General features: G+C 40.7%; 1 protein-coding gene across 1 annotated transcript; it reads right to left on the bottom strand.

The window, feature by feature from the left end:
* Positions 1-5691: 5691 nt before the first annotated feature.
* Positions 5692-7302, bottom strand: LOC138865517 (piggyBac transposable element-derived protein 4-like). The gene is made up of 3 exons (XM_070136204.1): positions 7163-7302; positions 6420-6986; positions 5692-6361 (listed from the first exon to the last, which is right to left on the bottom strand). The coding sequence occupies exons 1-3, from the start codon at positions 7300-7302 to the stop codon at positions 5692-5694; spliced, it is 1377 nt and encodes a 458-aa protein (XP_069992305.1).
* Between the last annotated feature and the right edge of the window lie 2513 nt (positions 7303-9815).

The raw sequence follows: 9815 nt of genomic DNA, 5'->3' as shown, positions 1-9815 counted from the left end.
CGCAGCAACTCAGCCATTCCCAGAGATGCAATAACAAACGCCTTCTTTCCAAAAGCCAAAAATGTCACACAATATATTAATTAAGAGCAAATGGTGTTATCCGCCATTCTGGGAGCACCAAATAATAATCCTTTCGTGGAGACAAGCAAGATTAATATATCCCCTTGATGTTTCCAGAAAAGACGCAGATTAAAAAGCTAAGAGGGAACTGTATCCTGAAATGGCCTAAAGCACCCAAGGAAAAGCCGGGCTTGACTCGGGGTAAAATAATCTCTTAAATAACAGTGATAAAGAAATACAGCTTTGAGGTTCCCGTGTGGACTTTTTGCACAGGCATTTATATGCTTGGAACTTGCGTTCCTCTTTGGGGAAATTTAACCATTATAGGACTGCTAAAAAAAAAAGAAAAAAAAATCGGTGGAAGCGCGAGCATGCCATATCACGTACATCCTGTACGTGACGTGTCTATGTGTTTATTTGTTAGTGTGTGTACATGCGCACTGCTTGTAAGGTCCTTCATTAAATGTAAATTGGGGAAATTAACTTTTGACAAATCCTTTCACTTCATAAATAAAGGGAAGTAAAAGAAACCACATTAATTTTTGACACATAGGGACATGTGTCAAAAATGAATCACATTACCCATTTTCTTCCTTTAAAACTCCTGAAGTTAAAGTAGTTTTACCCTTTTTTGTTTATATGAAAAAAAAGCATTGAGGAGTTAGTACTCTTATAATATTCATCCACAGTAACGAGAGAGAGCTAGATATTCTTCAGTGCATGGTCCCTCCTGTTACAGCTTGGTGGTAGCGCGAACATTCCACAAGTATGTATTATCGAGATATTTTCCCAGTGTGTGATGTGTGCGTGTGCGTGTGCGTGCTTTCGTTAGTGTTCTTCGGTATAAGGTCCATCGTAACATTTCACTTATGACCTGTATTCCCGGCGCTCCAGGATAGAGCAGAGCGACAACAACGATTAGGCTGAGCACTTGGAACTACATCGAGGGTTTCAAATAATACATTTTTTTGTTGGAATAGTCCCATATCGCCGTTTTCTGATGCAGATTTGGAGAAATTGAAAATTATAGGCGAATATTATGAAATCTTCCAAGAATTGTTTTAATGGGTTTCGACGGATGACCTAAGAGAATAGGAGATCGAGAGACGCCGATACAGGAAGTAGAATTGATTTTGGACGAAGATAAAAAGGGACACATCGCAATGGGACAGACTGAAATGGGTCGTCGAAAGGATGACGGTTATCTTTCATTAATGAAAAGGCTATTTTCTTCGTGAAGATACTAAGTTTCAGTTACGTGGATATTTCTCTGTCTATATATACACATATGTGTATGTGTGACTCTGTGTGTGTGCACCATATGAGCGATGAATATGAAAACACAACGTAAATATAATACAAACTTCTCACGCCCAAAATAAGGTTTCCTATGAGGCAAAAGCGAGTGAGCGCAAAGACAACAGCAGAAGACCATAAATTCCCATTCCCAAAGACACGCAGCAACTCAGCCATTCCCAGCGATGCAATAACAAACGCCTTCTTTCCAAAAGCCAAAAATGTCACACAATATGTTAAGAACAAATGGTATTATCCGCCATTCTGGGAGCACCAAATAATAATCCTTTCGTGGAGACAAGCAAGATTAATATATCCCCTTGGTGTTTCCAGAAAAGACGCAGATTAAAAAGCTAAGAGGGAACTGTATCCTGAAATGGCCTAAAGCACCCAAGGGAAAGCCGGGCTTGACTCGGGGTAAAATAATCTCTGAAATAACAGTGATGAAGAAATATCAGCTTTGAGGTTCCCGTGTGGACTTTTTGCACGGGCATTTATATGCTTGGAACTTGCGTTCCTCTTTGGGGAAATTTAACCATTATAGGATTGCTAAATAAAAGAAAGAAAGAGAGAAATAAAAAAAGATCGCTGGAAGCGCGAGCATCCCACATTACGTACATCTTATACGTGATGTGTTTATGTGTGTTTATTTGTTAGTGTGTGTACATGCGCACTGCTTGTAATGTCATTCATTAAAAGTAAAATGGGGAAATGTACTTTTGACAAATCCTTTTACTTCATCATTAAGACGTTTCTAGAAAGGGAAGTAAAAGAAACCACATTAATATTTGGCTCATTAGGGTCATGTGTCAAAAATGCATCACAGCCATTTTACCTTTAAAACTGCTGAGGTTCAAGTAGTTTTACCTTTTTTTGTTTAATGAAAAAAGACATTGACTAGATAACACTTCCAATATTCATCCACAGTAACGAGAGATGATAGATATTCTTCAATGTATGGCCCGTCATGTCACACCTCGGTGGTAGCGCGAGCATTCCACAAGTATGCATTATCGAGATATTTTCCCAGTATGTGATGTGTGCGTGTTTGTGTGTGTACGTGCTTTCGTTAGTGAGTGAGCGGCCTGTAATGTCATTCAATAAATGTAATATGGGAAGATGTAGCTTTGACAAAATCTTTCATTTCATTATTAAGATGTTTCAACGAAAAGGGGAAGGCTGTAGATCACATTTTTGAACTCTTTCCAAGCGATAAGTAAAATAAACCACATTAACATCAGTTAGGGTAGATAACATGTGTCAGATATGCCTCACATAAGCCTTTTTTTTCTTTTCAAACTGCCGAAATTAAAATAGATTTACCTTTTTAAATTATTTTATATATTTATTTATTTTTATGAAAAAGCAGCAATGACCAGTAAGTAATCATAAACCATTCGTTCACAGTAACGAGAAATGATAACCAGATATTCTTCAGTATAAGATCCCTTCCGTTCCGCCTTTATCTCGCAATTTTTTACTATTGATTTTTATGCGTTAGTACCTCGTAACATTTCACTTATGACCTATATTCCCGGCGCTCCAGGATAGAGCAGAGTGACAACAAAGATTAGGTTGAGCACTTCGAACTACTTAGAGGGTTTCAAATAATACATTTCTTTGTTGGAATAGTCCTATATCTCGTTTTTTTCTGATGTAGATTTGGAGAGGTTGAAAATTATAGGCGGATATTATGAAATCTTCCAAGAGTTGTTTTAATGGGTTTCGACGAAAGACCTAATAAAATAGGAGATCGAGAGACGCCGATAAAGGGAGTAGAATTAATTTTGGACGATGATAAAAAGGGACACATCGCAATGGGACAGACTGAAGTGGGTCGTCGAAAGGATGACGGTTATCTTTCATTAACGAAAAGGTAATTTCTTCACCAAGATACTGTTTCAGTCACGTGGATATTTCTCTCTCTGTCTATATATACACATATGTGTATGTGTGTGATTCTGTGTGTGTTCACCATATGAGCGATGAATATGAAAAATACTTCAGGAGTAGAATGCAGACTTCTCACGTCCAAACTAAGGTTTCTCATGAGGCAAAAGTGAGTGCAAAGACAACAGCAGAAGTCCATAAATTCCCATTCCCGAAGACACGCAGCAACTCAGCCATTCCCAGCGATGCAATAACAAACGCCTTCTTTCCAAAAGCCAAAAATGTCACACAATATGTTAAGAGCAAATGGTATTATCCGCCATTCTGGGAACACCAAATAATAATCCTTTCGTGGAGACAAGCAAGATGAATATATCCCCTTGATGTTTCCAGAAAAGACGCAGATTAAAAAGCTAAGAGGGACCTGTATCCTGAAATGGCCTAAAGCACCCTAGGGAAAGCCGGGCTTGACTCGGGGTAAAATAATCTCTGAAATAACAGTGATAAAGAAATGTCAGCTTTGAGGTTCCCGTGTGGACTTTTTGCGCAGGCATTTATGTGCTTGGGATTTGCGTTCCTCTTTGGGGAAATTTAACCATTGTAGGATTGCTAATAAAAAATAAAAAAATAAAATAAAATAAAGATCGGTGGAGGTGCGTGATGTGTTTGTGTGTGTTTATTTGTTAGTGTGTGTACATAAGCACTGCTTGTAATGTCATTGATTAAAAGCAAATTGGGGAAATGTACCTATGACAAATTCTTTCACTTCGTCATTAAGACGTTTCTAGAAATAAAGGGAAGTAAGAGATTCCACATTATTTCTTGACACATAGGGTCATGTGTCAAAAATGTATCACATTAGCCATTTTCTTCCATTAAAACTGCTGAAGTTCAAGTAGTTTTACCCTTTTTTGTTTATATGAAGAAAGTCATTGACGGGTTAATACTCTTATAATATTCATCAACAGTAACGAGAGATGATAGATATTCTTCATGTCACACCTCGGTGGTAGCGCGAGCACTCCATAAGTATGCATTATCGAGATATTTTCCCAGTATGTGATGTGTGTGTGTTTGTGTTTACGTGCTTTCGTTAGGGTGTGTGCGTGCCTGTAATGTCATTCAATAGATGTAAAATGGGAAAATGCAGCTTTGGCAAAATCTTTCATTTCATCATGATGTTTCCACGAAAAGGGGAAGGCTGTACATTACATTTTTTTCAAGCGCTAAAAAAGTAAAAATAAACCACATTAACATCAATTGGTGTAAACAATAATAATAAAAAATAAAAAACATGTCAAATATGCCTCACATCATCCATTTCTTTGGCTGCTGAATTTCAAGTAGATTTACCTTTTTTAGTTTATGTGTAAAAGCAGAAATGAGTACGCAATCATACACTATTCATTCACAGTAACGAGAAATGATAAGTAGATATTCTTCTGTATAAGGTCCCTTCCATTACGCCTTTATCTCGCAAATTTTACTGTTGATTTTTATGCCTTAGTACCTCGTAACATTTCACTTATGATCTGTATACCCGGCGCTCTACGATAGGGCAGAGCGACAACAATTAGGCTGAGCACTTCGAACTACTTAAAGGGTTTCAAATAATACATTTCTTTGTTGGAATAATCTCATATCTCGTTATCCGATGCAGGAGATTTGGAAAGATTGAAATTCAAAGGCGGATATTACGAAATCTTCCAAGAATTGTTTTAATGGGTTTCGACGGAAGACCATTACCCTATGGCGCGCGACCGCTCACGCGCAATACCAGCATTCCTTGCCTTTTCTTTGTATTACTAAGATTTTATTATTATTATTATTATTATTTTCAAAGTTATATATTTGCTATATTTTCCTATGTCAAGTATGTATGACAGTTTTTTCGTAGTATGGACTCCACAATTGATAATTATTCGCTTTTACTCTGAATAAAGTAAGCAGTTTGATGTATGATCGTGTTTATAACCATAGTTTTTTTTTTTTTTTAATTTCGTTATTCATTTTTTTTAGGTTATATCAACTATCTTAGTTTTCACACGAGGTCTATATTATTACTTCATGAGCAAGATATAGCTTTCAATTTCTCTTCTCAGTGTAGTTTTATAAGTACGTGATCACATTATATACGTAATACACATATATTTTTAGTTTTTAATTCCTGTTGTAAGTTATTTTTGGGAGTCGTATTTGTTCAATATCATTGGATCAAGCTCTGTAAAGCTTTCTTTTTCTTTTCTTTTCCCATCTTTTCTTCATTCTTTTCAAAGTAAGTTTCAATATTTTATGTTATATAAAGATTATTTTCTTGTATTCATTTCATATTGGTGTGTAAAGAAATAGTGTGGTATTTGAGGATATAGAAAGTTTTTTTTACGTTTCGTATTTTATTTACTGAAGTAAATTATTTACAATATGTACAAGGTCGTGGCGTGAGGATCACCTAGACGTAGATGCGTTCAGAGTGTGATATTCCTCAAAGCAGGAAGTCAAACAGAGAGGAACATCACACCCTGAACACATCTTGGTCATCCTCCTCACGCCACGAGTGTAGCACAGTCTGCACCTTCGGTATCTGCCGTGAGGTGTTGATATCTGGCAGTGGATACCCTGAAGAACCGGAGCTGGGGGCGAAGAGCGGGAGATGGACCGTGACCTGACCTCTCTACCACGGCGACTCCCCAGCTGCATGAGATCTGCAAGCTTCTTCCTGAAGATCAGCTGAGTCAATCGCCCTCCGAGCACCTCGTGCAATGAGAAGGCCTTGACGACTGCCATGTCAAAAAGGTTGAACAAAACCTTTTTATAACACTTGAGGGACTTGCGAGTGCTCGGGTACGATACAACCAGCTGATCACTGGTATCGACCCCCTTCATCCCATAGTTGTAGTCTGCAACTATTTGGGGTTTGACCCTCTCAAACCCTCTGCGGGACCGGGTGGCGACCATCTCGCTTTTGTGGATAGTCGACAGCAACGTCACTTCACGCCTGTCGCGCCATTGCATGCACAACATGCCTGTAGGCGTGCTGCGACTGTCCATATATCCGCGGGCTTTTACCTGCAGATCAGTGGGCACGTACTGTGCCAACCGAGTTTGTGCCCCTGCTCTGCAGGCAATGAAAAAGGGTAAGGGACGTATACTAATTATCGGTCTATAAGTCATACCCTTTTTCAAATAAGCCCGTGGCGCCCATCAAGTGGATGACAGCCCTCTGGGATGCGGGTATGTCGCCTCTGTCCTTGCCAGTGTAAATTTCGAAGGCACATATGTAGCCGTTGTTCGGGCCTTCACTGATCGCGAGCTTATAAACCTTCACCCCGAAGCGCGAGCGCTTGCTGGGGTTGAAGGTCACGGCTGCAAAGCGCCCCCGAAATTTCCAGAGACTCTCGTCGACCGTAATCCTCCTGGGATGAGTATAAACCGACGAGAACTGAGGCTGGAGAGTTTCGATAACTGGCCGCAACTTCCACAGGCGGTCATCGGGATGACTCTCCTCGTTGTCCGCCATGTGGAGGTAGCGGCTCAGCTGATCGAAACGATCCCGCGCCATGGTCACTGGGAACAAGGGACTGTGGTAGAAAAGATCGGTCGACCAGTAACTCATCTGCTCGGGCTTAGGATTCAGCCCCATGGCCATCCTGAGGCCGATGAAGACCCTAAGCTCCGAGGCAGAGGTGTCTACCCAGTCCTTCGTATGAGAAGACCTGGGCGCTGGCCTTTGACGGTGGTACCTGGAAAGATAGAAGTACAAAAATTAGTCATTGTACACAATCTAATCATTAAATATTAACATAATATATATATATATATATATATATATATATATATATATATATATTGTGTGTATGTATATATATTCAATCTGACAAAAAATATGTAAATGAAACACAAAATCACGTGAACTTACCGGTTTGTCTCACGGACGATCACATCCATGAGTTCGTCGGTGAAGAACAAGATAAATAGTTCCAGCGGACTGGAATCAAGAGTCCATTCCGGGGGTGTTGACCCCAGGCTGGGCCCTGAAATCAAACCTCTTGGGAACATTCTCCTCCTTCCTCCACCGGAACCCAGGCTGTCAAGGACAATTCCGCTCCCGCAACCGCTGGGCGTAAGCAGACAGCGGTTCATCCGAATCTAGAGTCGTGTCGTGAGATACGAAATCTAGTTCGGAATCATCGCCGCTGTCGCTGCTGCTCTCGATGCGAACCCGACCCCTTGGCACGAACCTCTCGCCGGATTCATCGTCCGACGAGTCGTCGAAAAAGCGCAAGGGGCCAGCCGAGGTGGAAGGCTGAGGGTCGTCGGGAGAGGCAGCAGCGGCAGCGGACGAAGTGCGTGTGTTCCGAGGCATCTTCAGGGTATTCACAGCAGAAGTAGACTGAATAGGCCTGCCTACCACACCTCTATATATTACCTTCGTCAGCGAATCAGATTGCGCCATTTCCCTGGTTCTCGAACAATCCACCGGCAAGCAAAGTACCTCGTGCCCCGTTCCCTCGTTCAACTACCATTAGCCTCGTTTGCGGTGATTTCTCTTTTCTATTTTTCTTTATTTTATCTTTGCATATCAATTACTTTCATATTACTCATTGCTGGCACACACACACGCGCGAGCGCGCGCGCACACACTCACGTGCACACATATACGTACGCGAATAGTACTGCTGCATAGATACACGCTGAAACACACACACGCAAGCGCACGCGCTCGCACACATATATACGCACGCGAATAGTATTGCTGCATACACGTTGAATCACACACACACGCGCGCGAGCGCGCACATGCACACGCTCACACATATACGCACGCGAATACTATTGCTGCATACACGCACGCTGAATCACACACACGCACGCGAGCGCACACACACACACATATATGCGCACGCGAATACTATTGCTGCATACACACACGCTGAATCACATACAGATGCGCGCGCGCACGCACACCCACATATATACGCACGCGAAAAGTATTGCATACACGCGCTCGCGGGCGCTGAATCACGCCGCGACTGACATGTTTCGCGAGTCGCGGTCCGATTGTCAACGTAATTTTGCAGACGCTTACCTCTGAAGCCTGAGTACGTCTTGTGAAATGTATAGTGTAAGAAAAATAATATTTATATAAAACTAATCCATTAATGTTTCAGTGTCAAAAAGATAATATTTTACCGTATTTCCGGTGGCATGGCCATGCATGCCACCGAAAAACGGGAGTGTCGAATTATGGCATGTCTGTACATGCCACCCGGAATATGGCTTCTGTATGCCATGGCATGTACGTACATGACACCTGGCGGAAATGGGAAGTCTAAATATGATAGGAGAGAGACGCCGATAAAGGAAGTAGAATTGATTGAGACGATCTTTCAATATAGAAAAAGTTAATTTCCTCATCAGGATACTAATCATCAGACTCGTGAATCTCTGTCTCTATATATATACATATATATGTGTGCCCACAGTGTGTACACACTCATGTTTGTCTGTATGTATGTATATATATATATATATATATTATTTATGTATGTATGTATGCATGTATCACATTTCTACTAAACCATTCATTCCAAGGCAAATCTATAAAATACTACCCCTAAACTCACAACCATTGTACCATAGTAAATACGTAAGCAAAATATCTCAAATGTTATGCCCTGCAGTGACACCTGGTGACGGTGGAAACAAATTTCGAATTGTCTGTGTATAGTTCCTGCTGTAGAAAAGTTGAATAATGTATGGAATCAGACCCTGAAATGTACAAGAACATGTTTAAACTACCACTACCACTGCATCGCTTTGTCAGCTTAATAGACCGTAAACACAGTACTGAAATGCATTCATAATTTATACATCACATATTTCTGTTCAATGTGTATGTGTGTGTGTGTGTGTTTACCATATGAGCGATGAATATGAAAAATACTTCAGGTGTACAATGCAGACTTCTCACGCCCAAACTAAAGTTTCTCATGAGGCAAAAGAGTGCAAAGACAACAGTCCATAAATTCCCATTCCCAAAGACACGCAGCAACTCAGCCATTCCCAGCGATGCAATAACAAACGCCTTCTTTCCAAAAGCCAAAAATGTCTCACAATATGTTCAGAGCAAATGGTATTATCCGCCATTCTGGGAGCACCAAATAATAATCCTTTCGTGGAGACAAGCAAGATTAATATATCCCCTTGGTGTTTGCAGAAAAGACGCAGATTAAAACCCTAAGAGGGAACTGTATCCTGAAATGGCCTAAAGCACCCGAGGGAAAGCCGGGCTTGACTCGGGGTAAAATAATCTCTGAAATAACATTGATGAAGAAATATCAGCTTTGAGGTTCCCGTGTGGACTTTTTGCGCAGGCATTTATGTGCTTGGGATTTGCGTTCCTCTTTGGGGAAATCTAACCATTATAGGATTGCTAAATAAAAGAAAGAAAGAAAGATAAAAAGATCGCTGGAAGCGCAAGCATCCCACATTACGTACATCTTATACGTGATGTGTTTATGTGTGTTTATTTGTTAGCGTGTGTACATGCGCACTGCTTGTAATGTCAT

The sequence above is a fragment of the Penaeus vannamei genome, chromosome 21, assembly GCF_042767895.1.
Source record: "Penaeus vannamei isolate JL-2024 chromosome 21, ASM4276789v1, whole genome shotgun sequence".
Taxonomy (NCBI): domain Eukaryota; kingdom Metazoa; phylum Arthropoda; class Malacostraca; order Decapoda; family Penaeidae; genus Penaeus; species Penaeus vannamei.
This window is presented reverse-complemented; position numbering and strand designations above follow the sequence as displayed.